The 16,348-nt window shown below is 35.5% G+C and overlaps 1 protein-coding gene across 2 annotated transcripts in view; it reads left to right on the forward strand.

Annotated features, from left to right (window-relative positions):
* Positions 1-16,348, forward strand: part of LOC150094827 (putative serine protease F56F10.1) — an 88,585-nt gene that overhangs the window by 58,520 nt on the left and 13,717 nt on the right. Inside the window, exon 7 of one of the 2 annotated variants that reach the window (XM_090410961.1) lies at positions 4,485-4,580. In XM_090410961.1, coding sequence (XP_090267087.1) covers positions 4,485-4,580 — 96 coding nt within the window. The remainder of the gene's footprint in view (positions 1-4,484; positions 4,581-16,348) is intronic. The other variant, XM_090410960.1, reaches the window with a different exon arrangement.

Here is a 16,348-nt window from a genome sequence, read left to right on the forward strand (position 1 = left end):
GAAAAAAAAATCCTCAGCTCATCATAGCACTCATGTACTATAGGTTTAGGTTACATCCTTTTGTGGGTGAGAGTCATATTAAAAAAAAAAAAGCTTTTGCCAATTCAGACGAATCAACTTGTGGCAATTTGTATAACAGACGATTTCAAGTAGAAAAGCTGGTACACATTCAAATTTTCGAATCACATGCAAAGGGATCACGCAGTAGCACTCAACAGTGCAAAAGGCTGTGCTAAGCGAATTATGTTTGAAGATAGTTCTTTTTTCGAAGGAATGAAGTTGCAAACTTGGATGTCTTGTAATATCTCAAAGACATGATCTAGATTATTTCACATGGGGAAGAATTACTGGAAAGCGTGAAGGCCAAAGAATTACTGATATATCCAGAGTTTGGAATCTTGCATAGAATTGTATCCAGGCTCTTGGCAGTGTTTCAAACCAATGGATTGTGTTCCAGATGTTTACTAAGAGCTTGCCCTTGCTCTCCCACAGAGCACAAAGACAGAGTTTTGGTTATAATAGCAAAATGTAATTGATGCACCACGGCAGGTCAGCTCCATTCAAGCACATGTATGAATTGTGGCAAGACGTCTGCGACAAATAGGCCTATACAAAGTCCTGTAGTCTGCATCCCTTTGTCCACAGCTCATCATACAGCACATTTTCAGTGATGTTATATCCATAAAAATTAGACAAGATACAAGACTAATGTACATTTTACAAATGAGTTGTTTTAGTTTTTCCTCTGATTCTAGACAACACTTGATCTTGCATGAAAGTGGTACTACTTACTATCACAAGAATGTTCTTGAAAGGGATAGATACAGCAGTGCTGGGGGGGGGGGGGTCAGTGAGTGGGAAGGCATTATTCTTAATAGACACATCGAGCTACAAGTGCTGGGAAAAGGGACTATGACTGGTGAACAATATTGTAACAAAGTGTTTCAATGTCATGTTCAATTGTTCCATGGTGCTGTAGTTGAAGAATTCATTTTTATGGATGACAATGCCACACCTTATCACACATAACCAGTGGAAATACTTCTGGAGACCAAGGATATTAAATGAATTGAGTGAGCACACTCCCCAAATCTCAATCCCATAGAACAGTTTGGGACAATAGGGAGACATTGCTGCTTGAAATTCCCCCTCCAAAAAACAAAGTCTTATCCTTGCTCTGAAAGAGTGGACTAGTTTGCCTCAAGAGCTCCTGAATCACTTTGTGCTAAGCATGGTATGACATGGTAAGAGCTGGAGGTGGGCATATTCCATGTTCTGTAAACAGCGTACATTAATTCCTTAACTACATCCTTAGGAAATTTGTTACTTTTGTCAAAAATGTATTGCAATTTAAGTTGTATATGAAATTTATAACACATTTTTTGTGTAATGTAATTTATTAGTATGCTGCAATAAATTTATGTCTACATTTGGTTGTAGTCATGAAATTTTTTTAACATACAGGTAAAAATGAAGTTCATTCTTAGCTTTTGGATGCAAGTGTAATTGCAGAAACAATTCAATATTGGGCAAAGGAACAAATATTTTATCATGATACCTTATAGGGCTAGATTTAGGTAGTCTGTGGTGATCTTAAAATAACCGTCTCTCAAATTTTTGGTAAATTAATGCAGCCATGTTTGTTAAAGTTTAATGAATGCTATGTGTTGATACTAATCCAAAAATAAGCTCTCAAAGTTATAACAGCTTCTATGTAGTACATAATTTCTTCCACTTAATTCTAAGTGAATGGGGTGTCCAAAATATGATGGTCCAGTCCAATCTGATTTATGTCTGCAAAAACTAGCTAAAATACTAAAGTACATTATATACTAAATACATATAATGTTCACATCAAAATAGCATTCAGCCATTATTCTTTCTCCTGAGGACAAACTTCATTCCTTGACACATCCAGAAGTATAAAATATATCAGCAACTTAGCCTACTGTGGATAGACAGGAAGAACTCTTAATATCCACTTTGAAAAATATCAGAATTGCATACACAGAGAAACTATTTTTGGAGTCAATGTCAACAATAAATCATACTACGACTCGCAAAGCTTTTGCAGTGTTTTGAATTGTTTCTGCAGTTACTCAATAACTATAAATTCACACATATGCCACAGTAATTAACTTTTTAATAATAATTTCATCTTACGTATCATAAGACATCATCAGTACAACTGTACTGATGATGTCTTCTTATGATCATCATCAAATTCCTGACATGTACCCTCAAGGGGTGTACAGGATATGATAGTACTACATGAAAAATTTATATCATTACTAACTTTGTACTTTGGCACTTTGTACCATATCAATCCACCTATATCTTGGTCTTCCTCTGGATCGTTTTCCTGCCAACCTGGCAGAGAACATTGTTTTGCTAATCTTTCATCGCCCATTCTGTTTAAGTGACCATACCACTTGAGATTAGCTCTGCTAATGCATTCCTAGATGCTGACAATGTCAAGTTCTTTCCTAATATCCTCATTTTTAATATGATATTGCCATTGATGCCATCTGTTCATGCCACTAATCTTTCTCAGGACTCTCATATCTGCAGTCTCTAGTCTTTGGTCAAATGTTTTTCAGACCCAGCTCTCAGATCCATTAGTTAAAACTGGTTTGAACACTGTCTTGAATACAGCTAATTTAGTGTTCCGACTAATTTCTCTCCTATTCCATATGAATTTATTCACTTGACTTCTTACCATACCAGCTTTGTTGATTCTGTTGTCTATTTCCATATTTAATTTACCATCTTCACTAAAAATCATGCCTAAATAGCTGAAATGTTTTACTTGTTCCACAGGTTTCCTGTTCACAACATAGTTGACATTTTCAACAATTCTACCTATTTTCATTGTCTTTGTCTTTTTAATGCTGACCTTCATACCATATCTATTACAACAGTTATTCAATTTAGTCAGGGAATCTTGCAAACTTGTAGCGGATTTATTTAGAAGTATAACATCGTCTACATAAAGCAAAGAGCTGACATTAACATCTCCAATTCTGATATCATGTTTAATACCACTGTCCTTCATAATGTGATCCATATAGATAATGAATAACAGAGGGGATAATGTACATCCTTGTACATTATCCCCGGTTGGCATGAACACCACATGTCGCCACTGGGCATGGTCCTCTGCGACTGTCTGCTACATTCTGGTCTCCAGCCTGCAGGTCTTCCTTCTCCTGATCTGTCCATCTCCTTCTCGGTCTCCCTTATCGGGGTCGGGCCTCCCACACTTGTCTCACAGTCCTTTCGGGCCCATAAGGTACAGGTACTCCAGCCACTGAAGATGCTGGGCTTGCAGCTCCATCCAGACATCTGCTTAGTTGTATAAAGCGTGTATGTCAGCATTGGACTGCCTCCTCCAGACTCCATCTGCCATGACCCCTCCATAGATACGTCATAGCATCTTGTTCTCGAATACTCTCAGGTAATCGGCTTGTCTCGCCGTGAGAGTCCACACTTCAGCACCGTAGAGGAGAACAGGCCTGATCAAAGTCTTGTATGGTCCCACTTTGTAGTCCAAGACAGCAAGCGCGAGGCGAAAAGGGGGACGCACCTGATAATAGGCCACATTCGCAGCATTTACCCGACTCTGGACATCAGCCTCAACTTTGTTGTCTTCAGTCACGAAAGAACCCAAGTACCTAAATGCCTTCACCCTCTCAAACTGTGCAGCTCCCTCTGGATCTTGAGCAGCATGGTGACTCATAAAATGGTATTTTGTCTTCTCAGCGTTTATCTTCAGGCCAACTTCTTCTGCAGCTTCCTCAATAGCAGTAACCAATGCCACTTTTTCATCCCGTTGATGCTCCATGACGTTCGGGTCATTCGCGTAACCAAGAATCCTAACTTGCACCCCCATGTCGACTCCACCTGCCACTTGCTGTGTGTTTCTAATTACTTTTTCCAACACTGGATTGAAGAGAATTGGAGAAAGCCCATCACCCTGCTTCACATCGGTCTGTACTTAAAACGGGTCCGACAGGTCACCTTCTGCTTTCACTCTTGCTTTCGAACTAGTTATGCACACCTACACCATTTATATTTACATATTACTAAAAAAGTTATTTACTGTGGCATACATGTGAATTTATAGTTATGAATACTTCACAGGTTTCTCTATATAAGAAAAGACAGTTACTCAATATCCAAAGATGCTGGTTTGAATTTTAGTGAAAACTTAAATCATTATTTTGGTTCTGTGTAGCATTGTTAGCTTATACAATTAATTACTTTAAAAAAAAAAAAAACTTGTATTTTTTTTCCCTAGCTAATCATCATACCACCAGAAGATGACCCTCAGACTATTTTTGGATTTGTACCAGAATATATGTAAATCATGATCACTGCAATGTTATCATATTTTCAACCTTATACAAAGAAGTAGACATAATAGCCATTGTATTTCAAAAAAAAATGCTATCATCTACTACAGGTATTTATTTATATTGTAGGTCGTCAGTGGACATATCAAACTTGTGTAGAGTTTGGATTTTTTCAGTCATCAGATCTGAAGAATCAACCTTTTGGTGATCATTTTCCAGTCAAGTAAGCCTGACTTTAGAAACTTCACTACTTTTATTATAAATACCAAAAGGAAGTAGAGAATTATATAAGAATTATATATAGTAAAATTAGTTTAACCAAATTAGAAAAAATTTAATAAAAAAAAATAAACAAACATACAAAAGTATGAGTTAATTTTTTAGCTTTTTTTGCATAGTATATAAATATACAACTTTTAGGTATTGGCTGTGGCATTGAAGTTTGTCTTTAAATGTGTACCCAGATTTCAGAAAAATAATGTTCATGTTAACACAATATACTAATATAAAACTAAGAAAGCTCTAACTACATGCTGTTTTATTTTAGCACACAAGGCACATAAATGTTAGAAATTGTCATGTGTAGCAAATAGTTTGAAGATGTTTCCTGTTAGGCAAGCAAGATTAGCATGAAATAATTCCCAAGCACCCCCTTGCGATTTTTGCCAGCAAAGGTTGGTTGATTGGTAGAGCCTCTGCTACTAATGGCTCAGCAAAAAGTTAAGTAAGTTTGAGTGCAGTTAGTAGTTGGAAGGGATCAATCATTCTATGCTGTTGCCAGACCTCGATGAGTCTTTGGACTCCCTGAAGGTGTCACATAATAATAATTACCCTCAAAGGGATAAAAAAACAAACATTGGTCTGCAGCTTTTGGAGGCCTCAGTTTATGTGTAATTTTGAAAACTCAAGTTTTTTTTTTTCACTGAATGTTCCCTATATGAGCAGTCATGGCAGGAGTGTGGACCCTGTATCTGTGTAAGATCTCTTTTCATATCCTTTTGCAAATATACATCAGTTCTCCTCATTGTTGTGCATTATAATTTTTTTTAAATCTTGTAATAAAAACACCTTTTTTTTATTTTTTTTCATAATGCAATGTAATAATTACATCACTGCTTTATCAAAGATGATTGTAGTGATAAATAGTCATTTTGTTATATATAGTCTAATGCTAACACTCCAGTAATGAAATTTATGTCTCAAGAATAAATATATATACTTGGTTCCTTTAAGTTTGGAATTAAGTCATGAATTAAAGAGTGAACAGTAAAGCACTATAAATTAACAGTTTTTAAAATTTATTATTATGACCTGTTAATAGGTTATGACTGTGGAATAGTTACTAGTTGCATGAACCTAATATGAGATATGCATCCTTTGACTCTTACCCGCCATTTTTTAAAGCAAACCGAACATGATTTTTGTTTCATTTGACAACAATCACAATTTTTTTTATTCTGAATTGCTGGGAGAAAAATGTTTGAAAAATCTTTGATATAAACTGAAAAGCAAGCTATGTTGATGGGTTTTTTTCCTAATAACCTCAGCCGTTCTCCAGAGATTTTTCAAATGAACTATTACCCTCTGTCAGTGCCAGCTTTGAATCATTATTCATTAATCCCAGCTAGTTGCTGTATCATAGCTCAGGACAGCAACTAGTTGAGATCAATAAATAATGAACTTAATTATGTATCATCCTATCTTCCTTTATGTGTGTGTATGTATGTGTGTATATATACACACACACACACACACATATATATATATATATATATATATATATATATATATATATATATATATATATATATATATATATATATATATATATATATAAACAGGCCCATGGTCTGTAAGAACCAGTAACATGGCTTCTTTTACCTAATTTTTAATGAATGCAGAGTTAAAAATTAAGATACATGCATACACAGCACAATCAGTAATGAAAGTACCCTTAGGTTGGAATTTGAACCACTAGAACATGAAGCTTCCTTCAAAATTCTGTTATAACTACATGATGAGAACCTAATAAAAAATAATAAGCAAATAGCTTGACTAGTTTTTTTTGTTCCTGACAGGCACACTCTGTCAAGAGTATACTTTTAAGTGTAAATAGCTAAAGACATATAACGTATTACAGTAAGTAATAATAAATGATGGATGAAAAATAAACAAACGCAGGTATACTAGCTGATACTGCATTGTATATGTATGTATGTTGTCAGCGTATGAGAGTATCCAGGACACTAGTATTGGTATTTGGTTACCACCATTCCCCAAACTGTTCTACATCTATAGATATGTGTAGTCATGGCTGGTTGCCTGTTTTGAGGGATGAAAAATCTGAGTTTCCAGGAGGGTGGGGGAACCCTCAATGTTTGTATGAGACTGGCTAACCCACCTTAAGTCAAAAAGATATGATAAAGTTTCCTTTCATCACAGACAGTAATTGAATCCAGGTCTTTTAGACCAAAGTTTAGACTGACATAAGCTATAAAGGCTTATGTATGTACAAGTATGTATCATACTCAAGGCCGGTAAATGTAAGATTTTTGATGAATAAAAGCCAAACTTGGTGCAGGATCATGCCTTGGTTCTTATTGAATTGAGTAGGAATGCATAGCATTTTGGAACCTACTTTAAATTTTCTAACAAAGCAGTTACATTTTTTTTTTCCCTCCCAAAGTGCCCAGATGGCTTTAATTGGTTTAGCCTTTCATTAACTGAAAGGCTAAACCATGTGTGTTTTCTTTTCAGGATCTTTAAAATTTTCTGACAGGATATTTTCAGAATGTCCCATTTGACCAAGATAACAAATACCACATAAACAGTGAATCTTTAAGAAACAGAGATTTTGTATAGTGGTGTGAAAGCCACTTTTATGCCATGACTTCAGAGAACTTAAAAAATTTCATCTGTAAAATTGTGGATGTAAGGAGGAGGAGTGACCACACCTTGAAATCTTGCTTATTTATCAGTGTCTTGAGGGATACTTGCAAAATCCTTGTGATGGTCTTACTCTCATATCCATTTAAGGAAAGAATATAGGTGAGGTAACAAATTTATTTCTCTTTTCTCTGTTGCTGGAGATTGTGCATTTTTTTTATCCTGCAAGACAAAGGCCAGAGAATACACCAACTGACAGGTATAGCACAATATGCGAATAGGGTTTAACTGTCCCATTGTAGTATTACAATGGGACAGTGTAGTATTACATAGGTTTCTATGAAAACAATTACTTAGCTTAACAGGCCATTGAACTAAACACATAAGATGAAGATATAGATATCAGTCCCACACACACATGAGGGTTGCATTGGCTAGAGGTTAAGAAGAGAGAAAGTCTATTTGTGATGTGCTTGTGTTTTCAAACAGTCCTTTCAAGAAATGTAATCCTCTTATAAAAGCTCGTATGCTGAATGCTGCACTGTTTGGGCAAAGTCTAGTTACTCTAAAGCAGGGGTTCCCAACCTTTTTGGTCCCCATACTCCCTTGGCTTTTAGTAAATTATCTGGTACCCCCTTTTCATTATAATAAGAAATAAATTCTTAAGTTTATCACAGTAAAATCGACTAGTGAGACTCTTGATTCTGTTTCTTATCTACCAACAGTTTTATTCTTGGTACAGTTTTTGAAATAGATATCTGCATATCATGTTCAGGCTCCAATTTGTTTCTTGTTTTGGACTTGATTGAAAACAGAACTGAGAATCCTGAATCACATAGATAAGTTGTTATAAATGGAATTATAGCCATGTAAGCATGTTTGGTGATAACGGGATATGCTTCTCCAAGTGTACACCAAAAATTTTGTAACTTCATTGATTGGAATTCAATTCGGAGTTTCTTGTTCTTGCGGAGATCAATTAGCTTGTCTTTCACTGGGTTATTGTCACTGATTTTTTTCTAAATCAATATGAAAAGGGTTACGTATCCAGACTTCATTCATTTGGTCAGGAGGAATTATTCTTGCAAGTGCCTCTTTCAAAGTTTTTAAATGCAATATAATGCTATCACGAACTTCTTGTTTTAGTTCATATGTCGGATATGAAGTGATTTCATCAAGAGATTTGAAATTGGCAAAGTTACCTAACTCCACCCTTCTTCCCCAGAGAGTCAATTTTTCTTGAAACGATTGTATCTTTTCTTCAGCCTCCACGAGAATGGCATCTGTACCTTGCAGTGAAATGTTCACAGAATTAAGAATTCCAAATACATCAGAAAGATAAGCCAGAGAAATCTCAACGTTTGGATCTTTGAAATATGAAGCAAAAGCAGATTCTTTTTTGACTAAAAAAATTTCAATTAAATTTCTAAGTTCAAAAACCCTTCATAAAACATTTTCCTCTGGATAACCATCGTACTTCTGTATGAAGCAGCAGTATATGATCTGCTCCAACCTCTTCACACAAAGATTTAAACACACGGTGATTCAATGCTTTTGCTTTGATAAAATTCACAACTTGAACAACAACATCCAAAATGGCTTTCAAATTATGTGGAAGTGTTGTAGATGCTAAAGCATACCAGTGAAGGATGCAATGGCTTGTAAAAATATTTGGGTTGATTTCTTTAAAGTGGTGAAACCTGATTTTTTCCCCAACATAGTGGGAGAACCGTCAGTACAAATAGATTCTACTAATTCCCATTAAAGGCCATTTGAATCAAAAAAATCATTCACCAAATTCATAATGTCCATTGCCTTTGTGTTTCTTTCAAGGGTTTACAAAAAAGAAATTCCTCTTTTATTTCATTCTGATGTATATATCTAGTAAAAACAAGAAGCTGTGTGCAGTTAGAGACATCAGTTGATTCAACCAACTGTAAACTAATTCTAATTCTGTAAAAGAATAATTCCTCCGGACTTTTCTTGATTTCCTCCACTACCTGTACACGTATATCTTCTGACATTTCTCGAATCCGATCACAAATTGTATTATTCGATAATGGTATTTGTGCAATTTTCTCTTTTGCTTCTTTACCACACATCAACTCAACCATGTCCATAGCACACGGCTTCACTAATGTCTCAGCAATTGTAGTTTCTTTTCTTTGGCGACGCGATAACTGGCTTCCAATGCTGGCTTCTTCAGGGTAATAAATCCATGGTCATGAAGTGTGATATTTGTATCAAATCATGCTCGTTTTATTCTAAATCAGGACTCTGACTCGTTAGAATTTTCGGGATGAACATTCTGAAGATGCTCTCTCAATTTTGATGACTTCATACTGCCATTGCTGAATATCTTGGAGCAATTGAAGCACTGTGACTTTTGCACATCTTCTTTGTTAAACATAAAAGTAAAACCATATGCACATATGAATCTTGGTAATAACGTTTCTTTGGCGTGGTCATTCCTTGGGTCTGCAAAAATAATATTTTTTTGTATATAAATCCTGATCTAACCTTTCATTTTAAAAATAAGCTAAATCATCATCATCATCAAATTCCTGCCATGTACTCTCAAGGGGTGTACAGGATATGACAGTACTACATGAAAAAATTACATCATTACTAACTTCCTATCTACAATTTTCCTCCAAATCAGTCTGTTACTTGTCAAGACTCCAACATTATCAGATCTTATATTTCTATCGTCTAAGGCACTTTGTACCGTATCAATCCACCTATATCTTGGTCTTCCTCTGGGTCGTTTTCCTGCCAACCTGGCAGAGAACACTTGTTTTGCTAATCTTTCCTCTCCCATTCTATTTAAGTGACCATACCATCTGAGATTAGCTCTGCTAACGCATTCCTGGATGCTGACAATGTCACGTTCTCTCCTAATATCCTCATTTTTAATATGATATTGCCATTGATGCCATCTGTTCACGCCTCTAATCTTTCTCAGGACTCTCATATCTGCGGTCTCTAGTCTTTGTTCAAGTGTTTTACTTCTGACCCATCTCTCAGATCCATAAGTTAAAATTGGTTTGAACACAGTCTTGTATACAGCTAATTTAGTGTTCCGACTAATTTCTTTCTTATTCCATATGAATTTATTCAATTGACTTCCCACGATACCAGCTTTGCTGATTCTGTTGTCTATTTCTATATTTAGTTTACCATCTTCAGTAAAAATTATGCCTAAGTAGCTGAAATGTTTTACTTGTTCCACAGGTTCTCCATTCACAACACAGTTGACATTTTCAATGATTCTGCCTATTTTCATTGTCTTTGTCTTTTTATTGCTGACCTTCATACCATATCTATTACAACAGCTATTCAATTTAGTCAGAGAATCTTGCAGACTTGTAGCGGATTTATTTAGAAGTATAACATCATCCGCATAAAGCAAAGAGCTGACATTAACATCTCCAATTTTGATATCAGGTTTAATACCACATTCCTTCATAATGTGATCCATATAGATAATGAATAACAGAGGGGATAATGTACATCCTTGTCTCACACCAGATTTAACATTAAACCATCTTCCTGTACTTCCTTCAATTCTAACTGCTGACTCACAACTCAAATAAAGACTAAGTATTGCTTGATATAATGCCCATTGACACCATATAACTGCAGCGTATTAAATAGCTTCTCTCTTGGCACCTTGTCATATGCCTTTTCCAAATCGACAAAACTTAAATACAGATCTTTGTTATATTCCCATGCTTTCTCGACTATTTGTCGTAAAGTGAAGATCTGATCCTGACAGCCTCTATTTGGCCTGAATCCAGCTTGTTCTTCACCAAGCTTTTCTTCCACAATTCTTCTCAACCGTTTCTCAAGTATACTTGCATAGATCTTGCCAGGAACACTCAATAGGGAAATACCTCTGTAATTCTCACATTCAGTTTTATTTCCCTTTTTATATATGGGTACTATTAGAGCTCTACTCCAATCATCGGGAATTCGTCCCTCTGTCCAGGCTTTCTGAATTATGCAGTGCAGCCACTGTAAGACTCTTATACCACCATACTTCAGCATTTCTGGTCGAATATCATCTACTCCTGCTGCCTTTCCACATTTCAAGCCTTTGATGGCTTTTTCTACTTCAAGTATGGATATGTATTCCTGACTGCATGCCTGGTCAGTGTTTTTTATCACTGTGCTGTCATCACTGCTTGTTTCATTTAGCAGTTTTTCAAAGTAATTACTCCATACTTCAAGGATATCTTTTTCTCCTGTTTTCATTTCACCTTTATCATCTCTAATTCCTTTTACAGCACTCTTTCCTCCATTCCTAAGCTTCTTCAACAACCTCCAGAATATTTTGCCACCTTCTTGATATTTATTTTCTATATTCTTGCCAAAGTCCTCCCATGGCTTTTGTTTAGCTAGTTTTACACACTGTTTAGCTTTCTTACATTTGTCTCTGTATTCTGTAAGAGTAAAAGCTGACTTATTTGCCAGGAACTTTTGATATGCTTTCTTCTTTTCCTTCACTGCCTCTTTAACTTCCTGTGTCCACCAGGGAGTTCTGATTTTTTTATCTTTGCACACAACCTCACCACATGCCTCTCTGGCAGAATCAATCAATGTTTCCTTCAGTGTTTGCCACTGAATCTCCAAGGTTTGATTCCTGTTCTCAAACTCTTTCATTTTCTTTTCAATAATATTTCTGTATTTTAGTCTACAGTTTACATCTGAGAGCTGCTCAACTTTTATTCGCTTTAAAACTTTCTTACATGTTATTCTTTTCAATATGAAATTCAATTTTATCCTGCTCAAGACTAAATAGTGATCACTTCCAATTTCAAATCCTCTGTACACTCTGGTGTCCTGCACCAGGGAGAAAACATCACTATCAACAATAACATAGTCAACAAGACTTTTCTTATTCCTAGCCTCTTCTCTCCATGTGAATTTGTGGACATTTTTATGTTGGAACATGGTGTTAGTAATAACCAGTCCATGTCCTGAGCTGAAATCCAACAGATATTTGCCATTATTATTAGCTTTGCTCTTTTCTCCAAATTTTCCCAAAATATTTTTGTATGTCTCACAATCATTTCCTACTCTACTATTTAGATCCCCAACAAGGACCAACTTTTCCTTTTTCATTGTGTCAGTTGCTTTTTCTAAAGCTTCAAAAAATTCCTCCACTTCTACCTTAGTAGAACCTTCTGTGGGACCATAGGCACAAATAAGTCTCATTGTCCAGTTCCCCATTCTCATATTTGCCCACATTACTCTACTTGAGACTGACTGCCATTCAAGAAGATTAGCCTCGTATTTTGTGTTGAATACTATGGCTACTCCTTCTTTTCCTTGATTGTTATTGCCTGAATATAACATTTTGTATTTATTGCTCAGAAAGATCTCACCAGTTTTGGTCTTTTTTGTTTCAGTCACCCCTATTATGTCGATCTGGTACTTATCTAATTCCTCAGCTATCTCCATTTCTTTGCCATTCAGGCTTCTTACGTTGATAGTACCGATCTTTAACTCTGGTGATGTTGAGTTGGGGTTTGTTTTCAGATTTGTTCCAGTAGCTGACTTTTCGCTGTTCGCCCTGGTTCCCTGGCGAAAACAACGGGGGCCTTGTTTAACCGGGCGACGCCCCAGCCGGCATGAAATTTTGTCATGTTGTACCATCATTTTTTATTTTGGTTTAACCAATAAGATTACAATTTGGTCGGCTATCCCAAATTGCCAGCCCATCCTCGTTTGTTCAGTATCAAAGTAGATACCCAACAGGGTGCACCACGAGAAGGTGAGGATTGGACATTAGGTCAGAAGCCCTGGTCGGTTCTCCGCATTCCTTTAAAGGCTATGTGGAGGTCTCCTCTCAGTTATACAGCTTTGACCCTTAAGCACCCCTAAAAATAAATAATATTTTAATGTATTTAAATCTATCCTTTCATTTTTAGAATAGGCTAAAAATAAACTATAAGCTACTTATGATTAGATTACAATTTAGTCAGAAAAAGTGAAGTCAGCAAAAGTAATTTAGCTAACCTATGTTTATCACTAAAACGTGTGTACTGTGAGCATGTCGAAATGAAGCAGTTGGAGTGTGTACCATACAGTATGTCATGCGAATGCATAGGAGGTGCAGATGCCACGGAGCAATTTCTGGCAATTTCACTAGCTATCTTGAATCTTAACCGGGTATTTTGAGTTATCGGACCCCAGTGCAGTGGCGACTCGTGAAGTTTTAAGTGGGGGTGCTGCCTATACAAAATAATTTTAAAAAAAATTCATTTTTTCCGAATTAGTAACCAATTTATTAATAAATAAATGTGTAGATTTATTTATTAATAAATTGGTTACTAATTAGGAAAAAATTAATGTGTAGATTTATTTATTAATAAATTGGTTACTAATTAGGAAAAAATTAATATGGGTACCCCAGGTTGGGAACCCCTGTTCTAAAGGATTAAACCAAGTATATAATTTCTTGGTATCTTTAATTTATAATATAACCAAGTGAAAGAACTTCCAGCAACTATCTCTAATCTAGAGTATTTTAATAATAAGGTGTAACACCTTTTGGCTACTCATATTTGAAAATGTGACTTCTGCATCACTTCAACCTTGGTATCACCTCTGGATCTGGCTCCCACTGATGAGACCTCAATAAAGGTCAAAACTGGTCTGGGTCTATGTATAATGCTATGCATTATACATACCCATGAGGATATGAGCTTTGCATTATGGGGGATACTAAGGCAAGTAATGTGAAGTCATTAACTTCTATGAACAAGTTGCCCCAGTCCTGAAAATACTAAGTGCAAACTTTGTTTGCTTACACTTGGATAAAGTATTAAACCAAGTATATAATTTCTCCATCATCATCAAATTCCTGACATGTACCCTCAAGGGGTGTACAGGATATGATAGTACTACACGAAAAATTTACATCATTACTAACTTCCTATCTACAATTTTCCTCCAAATTAGTCTGTTACTTGTCAAGACTTCAATATTATCATTATCAGATCTTATATTTCTATTGTCTAAGGCACATTGTACCATATCAATTCACCTATGTCTTCTTCTGGGTCGTTTTCCTGCCAACCTGGCAGAGAACACTTGTTTTGCTAATCTTTCCTCGCCCATTCTGTTAAAGCGACCATACCACCTTAGATTAGCTCTGCTAATGCATTCCTTATATAGAAAATGTAGGTATTTATACCAATATAGAAAATGATGGTATATAATTTCTTGGTACCTTTTAATTTATAGTTACTCTAATGAATTTTGTTATATTTTTTGATTCTGACTAATTCCATTTGATATTTCTATGGCATTTCCCTTTAAAAAAATCACATTGGGTGGGACAATATTATAAAAAAAAAATAATTTGTTATATTTTGGGGATAAAAGTATAACAATCTCAAAGGTACTGCTTTACAATTACTATACCCATCCCAAAACATAACGTCTTTTTCTTAAATTTGCATTGATTATATTCATCAATTTCCTGATATGAACCCTCAACTTCTTATGGGACAGGGTTCTGCCTTTCATGGTTTTTTTTGTTTTTTTCATCCTAAATCTTTATAGTAAGTCTTCTATAAGTGGAGCTTTTTTTAACTAAGTCTTTAACAATAGTTGTTTTCTAATATTAATATAGTACCGTCTGGTTTGTTCAAAGTATCTTTTGAAAGAATATTACGAGATTTAAATGCAATTTAATATGAAAACTGTCATATAATAAAACAGGAGAAAGGGATTATCTTTCATTAATCTTTAATCAAACATATTTTATCTCCCCACTCTATTTTTCCTTTAACCTTTCTTTTTGCTGATAATGCAAAGTTGGGTAGAAATAATAGTTAATCAAGTGATGTAGAGAGCTTGCAGGATGATTTAAATAGGCTGACAGTATGAGCAAAATATAATGGATGTCAAAATACAAACATTTAATACTGACCATTTACAAACAAACTTACATTATAGCCTACAAACCATCACAAGACACACAAACTGAGCATTATCCACATGTTGAAATATAGGGCAAGTTTATATCAGAAGAGGAGGATATACAGACAGAACTCTCACTAATAGCCAACACATTATCACAAAATGGATATCCTCAAAACATCATCAAAAAATATCTATACAGTGACAACCCCCAGACGAGAAGAATCACGCTCCCAGCACATTTCTACTGTAGTGATCCCTTTCATCAAGTCAATTTCTTATCAAATAGCCAGAATACTAAGAGCCTACAACATCAGAGTGGTCTTCAAACCAACCACCAGCATCAGACAAGTTTTAGGATCTCCAAAAGATAAGATGCCTTTCTACAAATATCCAGGAGTATATTACATTCCTTGCTCCTGTGGTCTTGCCTACATCGGACAAACTTCACGGAGTTTAGAAATCAGACAAAAAGAACATGTTGGTGATGTAAACCACAACAGAGGTATCTCTTCCGGCTTAGCACATCATTTCTGTACATCTAACCACACGATAGAGTGGCAAAACAGCTCCATGCCATATCTGGATGACGACTACAGACATCATTTATTCAAGGAAGCCACAATAGTGTTAATAACCGGCAGAAACCTCAACAGAAATCAGGGTGCAATCCTAAACAGTTCGTGGAAAAACCTGATCCTCTCTAAATCAATCTGAACTACAGCTAGCCAGTAATCACATTACACATTTACAACAAACACGCATGCGTGATAATGAATAAGAACAATAAGTCCTCTCTGTCACGTGAACGTGTAACCTTAGCTACTAGTTGGTTTACAATGTTTTTTATGTTCCTTTCAATTTGCATTTACTAGTTTTTATGTCTTTCCGTAAACGCCTTGAAAAAGCCAGACGGTTTGCTGGCGAAACTGGTAGGCTATAATGTAAGTTTGTTTGTAAATGGTCAGTATTAAATAAGTTTGTATTTTAATTATAAAACGACCAAATATGTTTAGTTTAAACAGTTATAATGGATGTCAATTTAATGTGGAGTGTCAAGTTATGCATTTTGGGATACAAAGTTTACAAGCTGTGTACCACATTGGAGGTACTGTACTCCAGGAAATTGATGAAGCAAGAGATCTGGGGATAGTAATAAATAGAGTTGAAGT

This window comes from Typopeltis vanoorti, chromosome 21 (genome assembly GCF_054136105.1).
Source record: "Typopeltis vanoorti isolate ZY-2024b chromosome 21, IOZ_Tvanoo_1.0, whole genome shotgun sequence".
Taxonomy (NCBI): Eukaryota; Metazoa; Arthropoda; class Arachnida; order Uropygi; family Thelyphonidae; genus Typopeltis; species Typopeltis vanoorti.